Raw genomic sequence first — 20,271 nt, 5'->3', positions numbered from 1 at the left:
TTTTGAGGTGATTGTCTATGATTGCAACATGTTAATACAACAAAATGCATTATACCTAGCAATTAATTTCCAAATCCCTTTACAAACATTAATCTTTGTATATCGATGCCACATCACTATATAACTGTGTGTGGCATCCTCACCTCTGGTCAATTTTGTTAAATTTTGAATTCAGTAGCCAAACTGCCAGTTATTATAGTGGGAACAGGTGCAATACCCTCACCCACATCATCTGATTCCTTACCTAGAGAACTAAAAATGCTATCATAAGCATGGCCATACTGGGTCAGGCCAAAGGTCCATCTAGCCCAGTATCTTGTCTTCTGACAGTGACCAATGCCAGGTGCCCCAGAGGCAATGAACAGGTAATCATCAAATGATCCATTCATTCCCTCTCTCTTACTCCCAGCTTCTGGCAAACAGAGGCTAGGGATGCCATCCCTGCCCATCCTGGCTAATAGCTATTGATGGACCTATCCTCCATGAACTGAAAATCAGCTTGCATGCCGCCTTCGGCACCCATGCCATAGGTTGCCTACCCCTGTAGTAACTCAAGAAACTGCCCACGGATTCTCTCTTGAGACCATCTTTGTAAGGTCCTTATGTCAGTTTTCACTGCATATTGGGTTCTACTGCAGTCATTCTTGTAGGCAAAGCTGGGAAAGACTGATTCAGAATATCTCAAGAGAGATAGGTTATGATCCTAGTATTGAGAAATCCGAGTGATGTCTTCCTCTAACTAAACTGGCCTTCTTAAGACGTACTGCCACCTTTTTAGCTCTCTGTAGTTTATTATATTGTTTGACTCTTGAAGATTTGGTAGACCACTATATACAGACAGATTTGAAGAATGGAAAGAGGAGCATCTTCCCATTTCACTTAAGGAGCTCCATATTAACAAAGGATACAGCTGTAAACAGAAGTTCTTTTGATCTTATTAGTTCATTGTGTTAGTTTTGTGTATGGCTTTCAGTAGGAAATATTCAAAGGTAAATGGAAAAGATCTTTATAGCATATACTGGGTGTTTTCATTCTCGGAATTAGAAAATCTAAGGGAAATGGAACAGCAGAATAACCAACGGAAAATAATTCTTAAAATGGTTTTCCCTGTGGTTTACAAATTGGTCATTAGTTAAACTGTAGCATGGTTGTTCCAGCGTTATTTGTTTTACTTCAACCAAGATTTAAATATCTCATTTGCAGAGAGCTTCAAAAATTTTCTTCTGTATAGTACTTTTTTTTTTTTAAACCTTCTAACTTTGGATATTTTCAAGTGCTGTTTGAATAATACTAAACAAATATATTTGACAAAAAATTCAAAACCCTGTAAGTGTTATGAAGCATTAGTTCTCTGGGTAACAAAAATGTGAAAAACATGTTAAGCTACAGTACAAGTAACAGTAATATAAAATTTATTTGCAAATGTTTGAGTCCTAGGATGGTTTAAAGGACTTGTCTTTTAATTAAAAGTGCCATACACTTAGTAAAAATCCATGTTAGTTGAGAAATTGATTTTTTTTTTTTTTTGGAAAGCTGAGTTTTCTTGTATGGGGTAAATGTCACTCTGTTCATATCTTAGCTTTGCTGCAAGTCAGGACTTGTACTATTCCACCAGGTTGTCATAGAAACGCAGCTAACTGTCATCTCAACTCAGGCTGCTGATGGTTTTATTTGTAGGTTTGCAGGATTATTAAAATTTAACAAAAATTATTGATTTGCTTTTTATTAATGCTGGCTTGTGTTTACCTTAGAAGTTCAGGCTGCATAAAAGCTTTTCCTGATAAGAAAATATTTGTAAGATGTTAAGCTCAAGTACATTAAATGTGTTTGACATTTTCTCTCTCATTTAGAATGTGATAGTCTGTGGCAATAGAGTAAACTTGTATTTTTTTTACAAATCATTTTTCATTTCCTTTTTTACAGTGAGGCAAAAATTTCTTAAATTCACCTTTTGCCTGACTTTTACGTTACATAAAAGATACCTGTAAGAAAAGCATGGAGTGGGTACATCATTGTGGCTAAAATTTGAAGTTTTCATTTTGTATACATTTTCTTGAAGCCTGGGAGAATGCTTCAGTACACTGAGTTTTGAAAGTATATATATTTTTATATGCATGTGCAGGAAAAATTATTTGGTTTCCACTCATACATAAGACAGGCAAAACTTATTTACAGTAACAATCTCTAACGGCCCGTGGGTGAATGCTTTTATGCAAAATACTCGAGAGACTAGAATTAACTTTTCACATTGGTTGCACAGATGATGTCCAGAGTTCAGCAACATTTTTTTATTACAAAGACTATTTGCCTAGAATTGAATTTTTACTTCACATATTTATGTCAGGATGCACAGATTACTGATGCATTTCAAGTGTAGTCTTTTGTAATGATGTAAGAAATACAATAATGTATTAATTGTTGTAAAATATATAAATAAAAAGCACTACTTTTTCATGATTTTTACAATTTTCATCTGTTAAGGATTTGGAAGCACAGGTAACTTAGCTGACTTTTATATACAGCACTCTAATTTGACATTGTCATTCTGACTGGTAACAACTTTGTTCAATGTTGGATTTACTGAATAAAATTGTTTCTTGCTGGACATTTTGACATTTCACTTCAGACAACTATGTCATGGTTGTTGACATCCCTATATTAATTCCTTTTGTATGAAGCCATAAAACTCTCGAACAAATTTTAAAAGAATCTTTTATTCTAGCATGTATACAGTAAGTTGGTGGTATGAAATATTGAATTTCTACCATAGTTTCATATTTTTATTGTGTTTTCTGGAAAAGAACATATATCATGATAACATGGGAGATAATAGTTTAAACAGTCTTAGTAGTTTAGTATATTAAGTAATCATATTGGCTTTTAATCTAGCAAAAGACTGGTGTGTTTTTACTTGACGAAAAGCTTAAATGAAATACTGTTGGTTTTCTTTGTTTCTCCATTGGGAGTTATATAGTGTTTATACTCATTAGACATGAAAAAACAGCACATCTATAGCACCTTTTGTCTGAGGCTCTCATTATGCTTTATGAATATTAATTGAATCTCCTACACCCCTTTTTGAAGTCAGTATTAGAATCATTTCACCCATCAGTGGGGTGGAACACCGGAGCTGTTTTAACAGTGCACAGCAATGATACACATCAATCTGAGGGCAGAAAGTGAAAAAGAATACTATATCCCGTATGTATACACTAAATTTGTACTTTTGATAGTAGTGTTCTCATTCTAATTGAGAATAGGGGGATGTCATTGTAGATATACTACTTCATAGTAAGGATGCTTTGGAACATATAGTATCAAATGAAGCTATTAAATATAAACTGTATCCATTTGAAATATATATATATATATATATATATATATATATATATATATATATATATATATATATATATATATATATATATATATATATATATATATATATATATATATATATATATATATAAAAATAAAACGGCAGTAGGGCATTTTGGTATAAACACCCAAACACTGTATTGAACCTTGAGCATTCATTTATAGAAGGTGGACAACTAGATTGACTGTTTGTTTTGATCGGCTAGCTTTCTTTCTTTCTTTCTCCCTCTCTCTCTCTCTCATCTAACCATTCACTTTGTGTCACTTTTATGTGCCTTTCCTCAGTCCAGAATGGTGATTGGATGACTACATAGTTTGTTTAAAGGGTAACAATAGGGTAGGTTTGAGGTCCTACAAATGTGCTAGATCACAGTTTATCCATATGAAGGTTATTGTGTCCAGATCTTTTTCTCGAACAGTTTTGCAGCAACATATCTACTTTTTGTTTGTTTGAACATGAAACCCATTGACATGTCTGATACAGGTAACACATTCCTAGTAGATATTTTTATTTTTATTCACAGCATTTTGTGTCTGTCCTTCCTACCGAGGTGCAGCATCTTGTAAAGGTCTTCAAGTTTCTTGTAATGTGCATGCTTCAACTCGGAGCTAAAAGTGGCTACAGCTGCATACATATATATATATTTTTTATCATCACCAACTTTGCCATATCCATACTTCATTTTTTTCTTTAATTGGGAATGAGTAACATTATTTAACAAAGTACCCATGTACATTTTTCCTGCTTGTTACAAATCAACTAAGTGCCTCTTACAGTTGAACTGTATCAATTTACTTATTTACAGTATTGTATTTAGTTGCACCCAGAACTCTGGTACCAGTAATTGGAATGTTAAGTATAGTGGCTGTTTGTTGAGAGATCATAGAGAACCATCTATGGCTGTTGCTGTGTGATAGTATTTGGGGAATCTGAGTATTTGGTATTTAAATTAAACTTAAAAACCCCCTCTTTTCCCCCTCCCCCTGCCCCAAACTCTTAATAACATAGGAAGATGAGAGTGAAGAAGAACCCAAGCTGAAGTATGAAAGGCTTTCTAATGGAGTGACTGAAATTCTCCAAAAGGATGCAGCCAGTTGCATGACCGTGCATGAAAAGGTACCTTTTTCTTTTTTCTGGGTGTGAATATGAACTAACTGTTTGCTTGTTTTTAAAATAGCTGTCTGTTTATATGTTATCTTTATCAAAAAAAGTTAGAGATTTTGGTTAAGGAACTGACAGATCTGAAGATCGTCTCAGCTAAGTACAGTGTAAGCTGAGCTGACTTAATAATAACCTCTTGTTGGACACCGCTTCTCTCCCTCCCCTCCCCTCTTGGGGTAAGAGGTAAGAATTCCATATTTTGTAAGGTGGAATGTTTATATGAGCTACTGTGAGATTTAGTTCTAATTAAAAACTTATGGCCTAGGATCAAGATGCAGTCCCAACCATACTTTATCAGGTAAAGAATTCAGCATCTTTTGAAACATTCCAAACAAACTCAGTCCTGCCAGGGACTGATTTCGTGGGAGCAGGTATTCATCTGTAGAAGACAACTGAGATTTTGTTAATAAAACAGGAAAGTAATTAAAATACATTTATTCCTGATACTTTACAAGCAACCTAGGCTCAGTAAACTCAGACCAGGGGGTGCGACTCAAAACCTGTACTAATAACATTAGTCTAAAAGACGCAGGAGAAAAGAACACTGAAGACAGAAGGGCTTGCATTGATGGGAATAAAAGTACAGTTTTGTGAGAAGAAGATGGAGTGGCAACTTCAACTACGGTTTTTGTAACTCTGTGTGCATCAACTAAACAATTTTTTTCTTTTTCTGTTATAAAATATTAAAGACAAGGTGTACATTTGAAAGTGTATGACTTTAATGACTCCTATCAAAAAGGTGTTATAATATATTAAAAATATAATATATACAGTTGTATTTTTGTATATATATTATTTTCTAGCAGACTATAATGGCTGCATACCAGCTACCATTGGGGTGTCTGTGATATGTTGTTTTGTTATACATTCAAGATTAAGACTTGTGCTGAGTGTTTCTTTATTCAGAATACTGGCACAGCTGCTTCAGAGGCACTTTTTAGGGTAGTGAAAGTTCATGTTTTAAATCTGTTAAATCTTAAATTTAACTGTATGAACAAAAAACTGTGAGTCTCTCTTTTAAACATTAAAGATTTAAAATTGAACAGATGTTTTGAAAATTGGAAAGAAACTCCTCCTAGTTTGGGACCTTTTTTCAATTTTACGTGAATTTTTAAACCCAACCAATTAAATAGAATTTTATATATGGAAATTTCCAGAATACCAACCTTAACTATAGGGTCACAAAGAATGACACTACAGTAAGGCTGTTTTAAGTATCCAAACACTCTTAGATTTCTAGCAAACTAGATAAACTATTTATGAGGAGGACCAATATTATTAGAAGCTAGGGGATTGGTCTTTTGGGAATTGGTCTGTTACAACAGAGAGCCTAAAAGCAAAGGTAGAGTGTAAGCTTTCCGCCCATCCCCCAGGGATGAAGTGGGGGTTAAGGAAAACCATACAAAAGAGTTAGCATAAATGAAATTATAGTCCTATTATACACATACTTCTGATTAGAACAATTTGACTTTGTTGGGAGTCCCAAATTCTGGCTTATATAGTCAGACTAATTTCTCCCCGGAATTATTTTTTCTTTCAGTGCTATAGCATCATATTTTCACCAGGCTCGCTGTCTGCACTGGATGACTAATCGTCCTGGCACCTGGTGCATTCAAGCAGGCCTGTGCAGTGGAATAGTCATACCTAGTTATGTCTGCACACCTGATGTTTTATTAACCAGTATTGATTTTTTTACCCGGGGGACTTTTTTCTTCCTGAAAAAAGGCAACCTTGCAGGAGTGAAAGGCATTGCAGGGGATGAATTTCTAATGAACCCCTTCTTTCCCTTTTTTTTTGACTCCTCTTTAATGTAGCTTCATATTTTAAGTGCCTGAACTGAAATTTCATTTTAAGCAATTCCATTTTGATAAATCCTTTTAAACCTTGACTTTCTGTAAGGTTATTTTTTAAAGATTGTGCTGCTTGACTGACACGCTTAGTAGTGCTTGTAAATTTGAGCATTTCATTATTGGTTGCAATGAAGCATGCTCACATGCAGAGAAATACAGAGAATTTAGGAGCCTAGGCCATTTGAGTAATGCTAAATAGGAAAAAAGGGGGGGGGGGAAGGAAAAACCATCTGTCATATCAAGTAGCACTGAAGTTTCTGCTGGTTTGTTTAGGGTTAGTTCACACAGTTCAACTAACTGTGGGTCTCCTGGAATCATTTTGCTTTTTTACATCTATCAGATAAATGTATAGTTCTGTTATGTGTATTTGTTGAGAAAGGATTTGTCATAATTAGACTATCATAGTATAAAATGGCGGGTGAATGCATGCATCATTAAACGTCAAAATATCAGTGTCAAAGAAAATAAAGAATCGGGATAATATTAAATGCATTGGATCTTTAAATAGCTTTCCATGTTATGGGATTCTGTGTAATAAAGGCCTAGTAGTTGGTAGCTTTGTTTTTGAATATTTATTGTATTGGCAAAGAAGAATTAAAAGTAAATAGCTTCTTAATCATTTCCATAGCTTTATTTTCAAGCATGTGTTACCCTTGTTTTCACGCTGCATTTTTAATTTGCTGCCACAGTCCATCAGGCAATATGTACAGAGTGCAGACATACCATTAGTTGTCAGTAGATGAGGGTTCCCATGACTCATTCTGACAGCTAACTTGCACGATCACAATAATATGGGCTTCAAGCCTTGTTTTATTCTTTAGGTGCATCCAAAATAAGCTTCGTCCATAAAATATTGTCTTTTAGGTTGCTGTTAAAAATTAATCTACTGAATATCCTGGAGTTCTTTACCTGGTGGGATTTTTTTAAAGTTGCAATGTATTTATTTAATCAGTCTCTTTCTCTTTTTCTTATCACAGTTTTTGGCACTCGGCACACATTATGGCAAGGTTTATTTACTTGATGTCCAGGGAAACATCACCCAAAAGGTTGACATTGTAAGTAACCCATAATTTAGAAAAAATTTATTGCGATGCAAAATATTGTGATGTACCAAATAGTAAATGAGGTTATTGGTCTCACTACACCTGAAATTTTAAAAATACATTTAAAAAACTCCTCCTGATATGAGAGGATGAATATGAAACATGGAAAAAGACACTATAGCACATTGTCTTATGTGGACACATCTCAGATTGCATGTAGGATGTGTTCATCATTACTACAGAAAAGGAAATACATATTTGTGATTGTAATTAACGATAATCATCTACCTCCTCTAGAGGCTCTTGACTTCCTTAAGGTATTAGCCGACTTATTAGCCGACATTTGTTGATTGTTACTATGTGTGCTATCATCTTATCAAGATGCCAAAAGTAATTGAAAATTGATTGATTGCCTTGCTAGTTCAGTTTATCTACTGCAAATATATAAAGCTAATATTTTATGTGAATGTTTTGAAGCTTAGACTCTTAAGGGATTGTATTGATTGAAGGAGAAGAAGCAGACTTTTTTTTTTATTGTTGTTCCTGGAATCATTGAGAATGAATGAAATGTTGAATTTAAAGCTGCGTTCTAAGGTATTAAATGCATGTTTTTAAAGTATGGAGGGTTTTGAGTGTGTGTGTTACTTTTTTTTTGCTTTGTTTTATTTTAGTCAAGTTTTTTTTCCTAGCATTGTCACATATTCCAGTGGGCAGACATCACTTTTTCAAAAGCAGCGTCAGCTCTTGTCAAAGTATCTATCACAAGATGCCGACATGTTTGCAAAATACAACACATGTTCTGAAGCTGACACAGCTAGCTGCACATGAAAGGTGAAAGGTTATATTTTTATATTTGAACAATCTAATTACACAATTGTTTCCAAAAAAATAAAAACCACCAAAAAAAATCTCCTAGGAACAGCCTTTGAAGGAAATTTTATATATTATAGTGGTCAGATTGACAGTGACCTTACTTGAGATTAGTGAAAGTCAGGTTAACTGTGTGTGCTCCATCAGCCCGACAGGGTAGATGCTGACTGCATTTAATAGATTCATAGATTCCAAGGCCAGAAGGGACCATTGTGATCATCTAATCTGACCTCCTTTATGACACAAGCCATAGAACTTCCCCAAAATACTTTCAGGGGAAGAAGGGCTTTGCCTGGCTCCCTTCCATGTTCTGATTACTTTACACAGGTGCTATTTGCCAAAGACATACACTTGTAATTTTACTCCAATCTGATTTATTTGAGGCAGATCAGAATTTTATCTAAATCCCAATTTCTTCATTTCTAAGCTATGCATTAAGGGACTGATCCAAAGCCTATTAAAATCAGTTAGTGTCTTTCCCCTAGATTCAGGCCTGAAATGCATCTGTCTGATAGTTGTATTTACCCCACAGATGGACTCTGTGTGTTACATGCCTGAAACACTTCCTCTTGTTGCAAGTCTCCTCTTCCTACCAGTCCTACAACTAGTGATCACTAATGCCCCAATCCTACAAGGTGATCCACATGCCTGCGCAACGCCCTGTTGATTTCAATAGAGTGCACTGCATGGGCATAAGGGCTTATCTGCACAGATCCCAGGCAGAGTCAGAACCTAAGAATAATATGGATGCCCTACCAGGAAATAGAGGCAAAAAAACCCCAGTCCCTCAAAGCGTGTGTGTGTGTGTCTGTGTGTGTTTGCTTTATACCACAGAATGCTAGCAACAGCTACTGTTTTATGTTTGTTACAGTAAAATTAAGGTAGGTTACTTAAGCATTTCTATTCTAAAAATCTCGTTTGCACTTGCTTATAACTCTCACAAAATTTTACTATTCCAGGTTGAAGTTTTCCAGGTCTTGTTTATTTGTAAGGATAATCGGTTCTATTGTTCTTGGGGCTGAGAACAGTATGTATGTGTGGGGAAAATAAACTGTTCCTGTTCAGTTTTAGTATCTTTAATTTTTTTCAACTTTGTTCAGCAGCTGTAATGCATTAGTAGTTGAGAATAGAAAGCTGAAGTTAAGCAAGGTTTATGAAGAAGAGGTGCCTTTTAAGATTCCGATTAAAATTGTTTTTGATATGACGGAGTTATGTGGGTTCAAAATTGTAGTGTAATGTAATATACATTCTATTAATCACCAGGCATTCTAAAGCAAAGAGGGCTGCATGTGTGTGAACTGTCGCAGCTCTGAAGTACCCTTCCCAAGCTTAGTGTGCAATCCCTTGAATGCTGTTTCCCAAGATGGAGAGCTGCAACTACTGAGGCAGTTTGTCCTCATCGATGTGCCTCTTTCCATGCCAAAATCACTGCCATCCAGCCTAAACTGTGTCTGAAGTGGCTAGATTACAGAATATAGAGACATAACCATCAGATGGAGAAGGAGCAGGACAGCCTTCCTTCCCCTTTCTTTTTCCCTTTGTCTACCATTTTGCCCTCCACAGGGTTGTGAAGAGAAAAAATCTTTTCAGGAAGGAGAGAGTCACACAGTAACACCCAATCATACCCTTCAAAGGCTTTAGTTTTTTTTTAATGCTCTGCAGTAAGGAGAGCTAGTTAACCTTGGCTCTTGCTGGGTTCTGTCTCCAAGGAGTAAACAGGCTGAAGGCCTGTTATAATGAATGGTGGAATTTATTATTTGAAGAAAAAGATTGTTCAGGTAAGTAGGATAAGGTTTCTCGTGAAAGAAATATTACTTCAGATTGTTGCAATCTCGGAATAATTTGCAGCCCTGGCAAATTAAGAACTTCAAGACTAAAATTTCACACATCTTTTAAAAAAGTTGATGTTTTTTAAGCATAGCTTCAGCTTTCTCCTTTTAGTATAGTTAAAAGGACACCAACAACTCAAAATCTGTCTGTTTAAAAGAAATGAATTAAGTAATTTCAGGTACTATCCGTGCCCCTGAGTGTGTCTGCCATTTTTGTGGTTTTACAGCCATGTTTTACTGTATCTTAAAAATATTCTTCTCTTTCCCTGTCACTATGTGAAAGACCTACACAACCAGGAAAAACTGGTTATCAGGAGAGACCGTGAAAATTACCATAGACAAAATATTGTCAAATGCAAAAAATAAATTGGGGGAAAAAGTGAAAAAAACAAAAAAACAAAATACCTCACCCACCTTGTGTGTCTAGATTACTTTTTTTTTAATTGGACCAACTTCTGTTGGTGAGAGAGACAAGATTTTGAGATTACACATTACTCTCATTTATAGTAATCTTAAGAGTTGATGGGAATGATAGTAGGTAAAGATATTTCAGACAGAGACTTGACTATATTGCTTTAGGACCAAAAAAACCCCCCGACCTCTGCCATTTAGTTTAACTAAGCTAACCACTATTAAGAAAACTCATTTCTGAGTTGAAAGAGGAAAAAGTAGACTAGAGGATGTTGTCACTTAGACTCCTCTGAAAACTGACAGATAACTTATGTGATTGTTATGCAAAATAAACTAGAAGTTTCCTCACAGTTTTCCCTTCGTACTTTCCATTTTCTCAGTTCCATTTTTCTCATTTTGCTCCTTCCCAACCTCAGGAATATATACGTATGGGAGTCTAATTATCTACATTACACTTTTTTCTGTTTCATAATGAGTAACATTGATTTTGATTCAAAATGTGAGGCTGATTTTGGAAGACTGGACTCTTGCAGTATAGTTCTTCTGTTTGTTTAGCTTTGTCAAACTTGCAAGAGATGTGGAACATACCTTTGCAGAATCTCTACTGACTAATGTTCATTATGTGCTTTCTATTGAAAACTGAAGTAATTCAGTACCTTCCTATAATACTTTGTAAATTAAAACCAGGCAGCTCTAGAAAGTAGCTGGGCTCTTCGCATTCTTCTTTATGCTTTTTTTTTTTTTTTTAACGTCTAGGGCTCTTGATTCTGTAAGGTGCTGAGTGAGGAAGAAACTTTCCCTCTGGGCAGGTTATCCCATAAGCCATGAATGTTGGCTCCGATTCTGTGGAGACTTAAACATGTAATGTACTTTATGCTCTGGGAGTAATCCCATGGAAGTCAATGGGAATACTTACAGTGTGTAATTTTTAAGCATGTGTTTAATAGTCTTTGCAGGATTAGGGCTGGAGTTTTCTACACCATCTTCCTGAAGCATCTGGTACTGCCCACTGTTGGTGATGGGATACTTGAGGTGAACCAGTGGTCTATTCAACTTTGAAATTCCTGTGTTCTAAGAAAAATGAGTAGAAGGAATCCACTAGGCCCCAACAGGTTTGGAGGCCTTCAGGCAGGGGGGATTATATGAGATGTGTTTTCTTGGTTTAGACCCTGCATTTTGGTTATCTTGTAAATACTATGCTAATATCCTGGTACAGACCCCTTCTCCTCACCTAGGATGCCTTTGCTCTCACCAGCATAGCTGTCTTTGTTGGTGACAAGCACTTAAGATTAACTGATATGCATCCTCAAATCACTTGCATTTGACAAACTGGTGTTCTTTTGGATTAAGGTTCAGTGCATTGAGTCGTATGAAATGTGTCAACTATTTTGAAAATTATGACTAAAAGGCCAAAAACAAAACAAAACAAAAAACCCCATCCTGATAACTCCACTGACAAAGGATTGTGCAGAAGTGATTTACAGCGTCTTAATTCCAAATGCTTCCACATCTTTGTTTTTGTCTTAGACTGTCTACAATTGATTAATATAATTATTGCCTCAACTGACATCTTGTGGGTTAAGGACTTGTAGCTATGAGGAAAGCTGTGCAAACATTTACTTAAGTAACAAATAAAAAACGTTTTGGGGGCAAAAATAGATGCCCTCTTTCCCAGGTGTTTTAATAAACATCATGTTTAAAACAAATATGGTAACTAGTCTTGGCTTGTGCCAATGAAGTCCTGTGCTTAGCCTATATTTTCCCCCTCTAAGAGCCACTTTATAAGTAGGGTTGGTTTTTAATATTTAATGTTTCAAAGGTGATGCATGAATGCAGAAAACAAATTTAAATAACGTTTTAAGGCAGTCTTTTGGTAGGAAGAATTGAAATCCTTTTTAGCATGTAACATTTCTGAGACCATCGAGACTGGAGGAATTTTTTAAAAATCATGAAATATTTAAGAGACACCCCTTTTGTTGTAGAATTTTATAAATTGATGTTTCACATCCCTTCCAGGCTGGGGCTTTTTATATATAATATATATGATTTACCGTATATACTCATTCTTAAGCCGAATATTTTCGGTTAAAAAGTGATGCATCAAAGAGCGGAGTTTGGCTTATAGAATATCAGAGTTGGAAGGGGCCTCAGGACCTCATCTAGTCCAACCTCCTGCTCAAAGCAGGACCAATCCCCAGACAGATTTTTGCCCCAGTTCCCTAAATGGCCCCCTCAAGGATTGAACTCACAACCCTGGGTTTAGCAGGCCAATGCTCAAACCACTGAGCTATCTCTCCCCCCAGCCAATAAATGGGTCTACACCAAAATTTGATGATTTTAAACTCTATGGAATCATTGAATTGAATATCTAATACAGGGATCGGCAACCTTTGGCACGCGGCCTGCCAGGGTAAGCACCCTGGTGGGCTGGGCTGGTTTGTTTACCTGCCGTGTCCGCAGGTTTGGCCGATCGCAGCTCCCACTGGCTGCGTTTCGCTGCTCCAGGCCAGTGGGGTGGCAGAAAGCGACGGCTAGCACATCCCTCAGTCCGTGCTGCTTCCTGCTGCCCCCATTGGCCTGGAGCAGCGAACCGCGGCCAGTGGGAGCCGCGATTGGCCGAACCTGCAAATGTGGCAGGTAAACAAACCGTCCCGGGGGCCGCGTGCCAAAGGTTGCCGATCCCTGATCTAATACACTGTAGTTTGTGTATTTGGAGCGTCTTCAGGCATGGAGCCCCTCAGCTCCCAGTGACCGTGGTTTGCCATTCCCAGCCAATGGGAGCTGTGGGAAGTGGCGGTTCCCATTGGCCGGAAACGACGAACTGCAGCCATAGAGAACTGAGGGGCTCCATGCCTGAAGACATTCATTGTGTTGAAATGAAATGAAACAAAAGACCAGAATTAAAGGTAAAGACCAATTAGCTGGAAAACCTGTCTTTTGTACAGGGCCCACCAGAATTTCCTGGCTACTTTGCAATGCATGGCAGTGTAGATGTGGATGTATGCTTAATCTGTCCTTCCAAAAAAAAAAAAAAAGGGTGATCTGCCTTTTATTTTTTAAGAAAAATTAATACAAGTATTGTATTTAAACAAGATTACAGTTGTGACATAAGCTAATCGCCCTTCCAGGACTCAACTTTATTTCCTCTCTAATGTGAATTAAGGGCAAGCATCTGGCTCAAGCTGAGTTTTCTATTTTCTTATTCCTCAGATGTCACAACTTTAAGTCCCTATCCTGCTCCCATTTAAAGCAGTGGGAAAACTCTTAGAGATTTGAGTGATTTAGGATTGGCCCTTAATGTAGGAGATGTTCTTGTTGGATTTTAAAGAAAATGTTTTTGGACTTTGATTTTAAGACTATCAATTATATAATAACTAGGGCACCTGAATAGTATAGAACATCTATTTAAAACACTTCTGTAGTGACTTCAGATCATTCAAGTTTGCTAAAAACCTAGGAGTGACTTGTATACCTTTTTAGGAGTATAGGTTTTTCCCAGTGCTATAAAGAGATAGGGATAGATCATATTTTGTTCTTATTGGTATTACCTAGTGCCTAGGAGCCCTAGTTATGACCCAGGACCCCATTGGGCTAGGCGCTGTACAAATACAAAACAAAAAGATGGTCCCTGGCCCAAATTTGGACAGTTTATTGGAATATTTTCAAGTGGTCTGGGGAGCTGTTGAAACTTCTCAGTTTTCAAGTGATTCTTCCTGATAGTTTGGCCCACTGCAGAACCCTTCCAGGGCAGAAGTCACGACCACCCAGCCCTTTTTCATATTACTAGATAGGAGGGGAATCTTGGTTGGATGAGGCAGAACAGCTGACGGCCACTGGACTGTTCTAGGGTTTAAAGTTCTTTTGACCAATGAAGGTAAAAACAAAAAAGCCCTTTATGGGTATTCTGCATATCATCTTCATGTAATTCACACATACTTTTGGAATAAATGTTGGAAGTAGGAGAAGCAAAAAGGTTAGACTGACGTGGGGGTGGTTGCAGGCTACAGGAAGTATTTATTATGGATGTAAAAATCTTATGTCCAAGAAAAGGAGATAAACTGTACCAATACAAAAGATGTTGGAACCTTGGCACCAGAGAGGTGTTTTTTTTTTCCCTTCACCCATAATCTCATCATCATCCTTTATTTATTTATCAATTAATTAATTAATAGGAGCCAAATCAGGGGAGGGTGTGTGCTATAGTTGCCGCAGACAAGGTTTTAAATTAGAATTGGTAGAAGAACTGTTACTTGAGAGTACCTCCAACTTAAAGTGTGGTCCACAATATAAGAAAATGTCGGAACCACAGTTTTATGGCATTTGTAATTTGAAGCCAAAGTGCAGTATTCCTATACTAATATGGATTAAAACAAAGAGCCTTACAAGGAAGCCAAATTACAATCAGCAGCATGCTTTAGGTTTTTTTAATGTAACTTGACTGACACAGTAAACTCTGTGTTCTTTTTATTATTATTGCTGTTATATGCTTAGTTTTAGTAGTTCATAAATTTAAGTAAAACAACAAAAAGTAAAGTACATCTTTTGTTCAAATACATAGCTTGCAGCTTGCAATAATTTTACTGTTTGGTATACAAAGATGTCAAATAGTGTCATCTGGGTTTTTTGCCAGCTATTAAAATGTCTAGTAGTGTGCCTACATTCATTTCTTAAATACTATTGGCCATCATGTGTCAACTTTTTTGTGGTGGTAGCAAAAATCTCAACCATCATAAATAGTAGCATATGTTTTATAGGTTAAATTAATCCAAGTCAGATTGTGAAGTCTGTCTGTTCACCCATTGATTCCATTCTACCATATTTTCCTCCTTTTATAGTTTTAACACCCCTCTCACAATGTCTGTCTATACAGACTGCACGCCTCCTAAGACTAATTGCGTTTCTACAACTATTTGGTTACTGCTCAAACATACATTGCCCTGTCCTTCTCCTGACACAACGTCACCTTCCTGGAGCTCCAGTCTTACTGAGTCCTGACTTTTCTAGTGGGTCGGTTTCTTGTTTCTTGGTTGTATAGCAATTGAACTCTCTTTGCCATTTCTTGATCCAGTCTGAGGCTTTGTATTAGATCTACCTACCATACAGCTCAACGTGGCTGAATAGGACTGTCAGGGGAACTTGCTAATGCCATTTCTTAATGAGCTGGCAGCTCCCACTCAGCTCTTGAGTTTGGTCTTCTGCTTGGTAGTATAGGAGGAGCTCTGGGTGGTGGAAAATGTATTAAAATCCAGTTTCATTTTAAGGATTACCCCAGAAATACAGTTAATTCTTATATTATGAAAGAATGCTAAATTGTAAGTAGATTACAGATGCTATCTTTAATATAGGTTTGTTAATAAAAGAAAACTCTCTCTCTGTATGTGTGTGCTTGCAAAGCACATAGTAACTCCAAAAATGTTAAATCCGATAGAAGACTTTACTAATGTTCTACTAAGTAAATTTACATGTTTCCTTTTCAGCCTCTTGATATTTCATTTCCTTGGAACAAAAATAACAATGTCAGGTTGTACGCAGAGCACAATAGCCATCAGACCTTTTCTTTTATCATCATCCAGGTTCACTGTATATGTTCCCTGGATTTATGCTGCATCCTATAACACTTTTAAAAACACTGTACTTAACTTTTAGTTATTAAAATTATAGGCAGTTTACAACATTTTTTTCAATGATAGGAGAAAATTAAGTTTGAAATTATAAATGTTATAATTTTTTGAAGAAATTTACACAAAGAATATTTATACTTTATTTTGCCTTTTCTTTCAGTTTTGATTTTAGAGGGAAAAGTATTTCCAGAGGGTACTAGTTTAGCTTTTTAAAATCCCTTTATTTAAAGTAAATACTACAAATAACAAACTGTTATTTTTGAGGTTAAAAAATAACTATGAATGTATCTTTTCACTCCCTTCTCCTTATGCTTTCCAGATAAGCTTAGTTCCTAAAAATATAAGCTGCTAATAGGTTGCTGTACATCTATAATTTGTTAATATTTGAGAGACCACCACTTCCCAGCATAACTCCTTTTAGGAATTTAAGAATTGACTGGCAAAATGCATTTGTTTAATGAGTGACCATCTCCTCTCCCCACTCCTGTTTGAATCCCCATGCACCTCCCCTGCCTCAGCTCCATCTATGTGCTGCTGGACCACCGGGCCAGTTGAATAGTCTAGCTACAGCATTTGCTGTAATAGGAGTTCAGCAGTGTTAGGACTCTCACAATGCTGTCTTTTAGCAAAGATGCACGTTTTCTAAATCCTAACAACCTTTAAAAGCATAGGGAGGATTTGGACAGGATAGATTCTTAAGAAGCTAGTATATTGCTGATTTCCAGAGCTGTTTTCCTTTTGTTAAACTGCATCTTATATTGGAGACAGCCATTTTCCTGCCTAGATAAGGCAGGGTCCTGTGTGCCTAGTCAGAATTATTCAGAGTTCTGGCATTAATAAAATATTATTTGCATTAGGAACTGTTTTTTCTAGTTAGAAAGTAAAAATCAACGGAATCCTTCCTGGAGGACAGTGCTTGTTATCTAAGGTGACATTAATGATGAAGCCCCATTTAAAAAAAAAAAGGGCTGTTCTTTTAAGAATAAGAATAATGACATAACAGGGACATAACACAATGAACAAAACATGAAGGAAAAACTAAAATGTTATTCCCACAGGAGGTAAGGTATTGTTGATCTAATACAGTTTCCCTTCTGGAAGACGACTTATTTATTTAAAAAGACATGACAGGGTATATAGTTGTTTCTTATTGTAGCCCCAATAGAACTAAACTCAAACAATTCAGATTGTTCTTAGGTGTTAATGCCCTGAACATGACTTGTATAGCAACAGTAGTTACTTTCAAATTAGTCCTTGACTGTGGCACTCAGGAGTTGGCTAATCCCTCCCACCGGGAAATAAAGAGGAGAGAAAAGTTTTGGAACTCTGTATCTTCACATTTCACTACTCAGAAATGCAATCCTTTGTCTCAAAATTACAGACCAGCTTGTATGGATTACTTAAAGTAAGCAGGCATTGTATGACACTGGAGTTTTGAAGATAGAAAAATAGATGATACATATGTGGGGTGGGGAATGGGGAAACAAATGGAGAATGACAAACCACAAAAATTCAATGTTAAATAAAGTATAGTGGAGATCCTTTCCCTACTATGCCTGATATTGAAATGGATGCATATGTATGTAAATGCATTGGAGAAATTGTTTGAGATCAATTCAGCTTTATATTTAGTTTTCTCTGTCACAGTTAAGATATTGCATATGGTATGCCACATACAGTAGGCTACAGTGCGCCATTCAGAGTCTCTTCTCATGTGAGTGCTCTCTCATTCTTGACCACCTTTTGGGTTTGCATATTCAGCTTAGGATCCTTCTGAGAATGAGAAATGTGGGTTGATTATCACTTAGGATCTCTCTGCCAGACATGGTCTGTGCTTTTCGGATATGACTGCAAACCAAAGGAAACTCCAGAATTGGTCTTCTGGCGAGCAAACAATGTAGAATTCCTATGACTCAACAAGCAGGAAGCTTGAGATTTGTTTTCACATGTGTCCTTTCAATGCTCATTTGTGCAAATATCTAACTGCCAATAACTGAAAATATACATGGGAATTTGCATTTTATTTGTAGCCAGTGACCTGAGCTTCAGGTTGTATTGCCCCAATGCTTGGATATTTTTTATTTTGAAATACATCAGGAGGATTTCTATTTATTTTCCTTTCAGTTAAGAGAGACCCCTCATTTCTGTATAGAAGATCTGCTTCTGCCTGATCCAGTATTTATGACTTTCATTGACTTCTGTGACTGTTGGAGCAGACTCCTAATCTGCAATTCACCTTTAGAAAATGATTTACACAGATAGTCCTCCTTAAATCTATCCTCCTATATTTTAAGGTTACATTAGAGATTTGTTTGTTTCTTTTTCTTTGCTGGGTCTCAAAACTTCCTGTTGGTGAAGTTCTTGAAGCCCTCTGTGTAGTTGGCAATGTCAGTGCAACGCTGCACCCTCTCTAACCTCCAGTTCATATGTCACTAACTCTTGGAAAATTTGAGCTAGCTAAACTATGGTTTCAATCTGTCTCCTGTCCTGTGAGGTGCGGAACATCCTCAAGTCCCACTCAGGTTGGTTAGATTTGAGGGCACTCGGCACTTCACAGGAGGTGTGCGGCACTTTTCAGGCTCTGGCCAAAATTCTCTGTGGATAGCTCTAATGGCACGAAATAGTCTTTGCTTTCCAGGGACTTTATTTTGATTTTTTTTGAAGGTGGGTGTTGAAGCTTCTATTTTAATTTTTTGTGTGTTTTATCCTGTTTATCAGAGATGCATGTCTGACAAAAATGTATTTCTGTTGTCATTCTGCATTTTGTGGGAGGCAGCATAGCTATTCTCCTTCCTCAAATGTGGACTTCCATCAATAACACGTCGTCTTGTTATTTTGGCACATTTTTACAGTCTGATCAGGAAAAGGTATCTTTCTCTCTTGTACCTCCAATCACTATCAACTAGCTAGTGAAAATGATATAAAATATCATGGAACTAGTACTAAGCAAGTTGTTGATTCTTCCAGTGGTTCAGACATTTAAAACTTAGAAATATTTCAAACTCATTTCCCCAGGCCTCCAGTTTCTAATGTGTTTTTTTTAAAGAAATTGGGAAGGGGTAGGATTTTCTGTCTAGTCCTTCTGCTTTTTCATAGAATCATAGAACTGGAAGGGACCTCAAGAGGTCATCTACACCAGTCCCCTGCACTTGTGGCAGGACTAATTATCTAGACCATTCCTAGATAATTATCTAGACCTAACCTGCTCTTAAAAATCTCCAATGATGGAGAATAACAGAAACCATAATAGGAAAAAAAAATCTAGTTTTTCTTGTATCCTCTGAGCTGGGATTAGGTACAAGTGATGCAGTTTCTGAGGTGGGTTTAGGGAGAGATGAGTGTCTTGTGTTGCTGAAATGATCCATAAGAAGGGATGGCAAGCTCTGTAAGGGAGTTCTTTCTACTTTCCTTTGGCCAAACAAGGGGAAAGAGTAGATACACTTGAAAACCTTCAGAGTAGCAAAATTGGCAAGAGATTGCACAGTCTACTAAGGAAAGGAGTAGAAGCCCCATTACTTGGTGACATTTTAAAACTAGACTAGTCAGAGCACCCAAACAATAATAGCAGGAGAAAAATTCTGCACTGTGATGTGCACTTTGACCTCTATCATCTCTACCATCAGTTACTTCTCAAATTACAGATAAACTGTGATTGATAGGACTTCTCACACTTTCCACCCCCCACAGTAAAATGCTACACAGTTCTATGGAATACTTTAATGGGATAAGGATTGCAAACGTAATTATTAGCCCATTTCTCCAAGTAACTTCAGTCATCCTCAGAGGTATTAAAGCTGAGCTTTGGCTAGTTCTCAAAGTGCAGTTCTTAATTCAAGAGCAGATCAGGAAATTAACATTCTGAGATGAATACTTACTAAAGCTGACCATAGTGGGATACTATTAGTCCAGGAGTTCCCAAACTTTAACAACCTGTGAACCCCTTTCACTAAACCGTCAAGTCTCGCGAACCCCCTCCTAAAAATGGATATTGCCAGGGATTTTCTCCTTTACCTGAGTATAAATTATAAAAGCAGTGGTCTTGGAAATATAAAATTTGTTTTTATGACATGCTTATTACACACTATTTATTATGATTTATCATTACAG

At 36.7% G+C, this 20,271-nt stretch overlaps 1 protein-coding gene across 2 annotated transcripts in view; it reads left to right on the top strand.

The window, feature by feature from the left end:
- The window catches only part of VPS41 (VPS41 subunit of HOPS complex), a 146,526-nt gene that overhangs the window by 16,113 nt on the left and 110,142 nt on the right, over window positions 1-20,271 (top strand). For both annotated transcript variants that reach the window (XM_039524930.1, XM_039524931.1), the window contains 2 exons: window positions 4,388-4,495; window positions 7,368-7,445. In XM_039524930.1, the coding sequence (XP_039380864.1) occupies window positions 4,388-4,495; window positions 7,368-7,445 (186 nt within the window). The remainder of the gene's footprint in view (window positions 1-4,387; window positions 4,496-7,367; window positions 7,446-20,271) is intronic.

This window comes from Mauremys reevesii, linkage group 2, assembly GCF_016161935.1.
Source record: "Mauremys reevesii isolate NIE-2019 linkage group 2, ASM1616193v1, whole genome shotgun sequence".
Classification (NCBI taxonomy): Eukaryota; Metazoa; Chordata; order Testudines; family Geoemydidae; genus Mauremys; species Mauremys reevesii.
The sequence above is the reverse complement of the archived record's forward strand: the minus strand, read 5'-3'. Positions and strand labels throughout refer to the sequence as shown.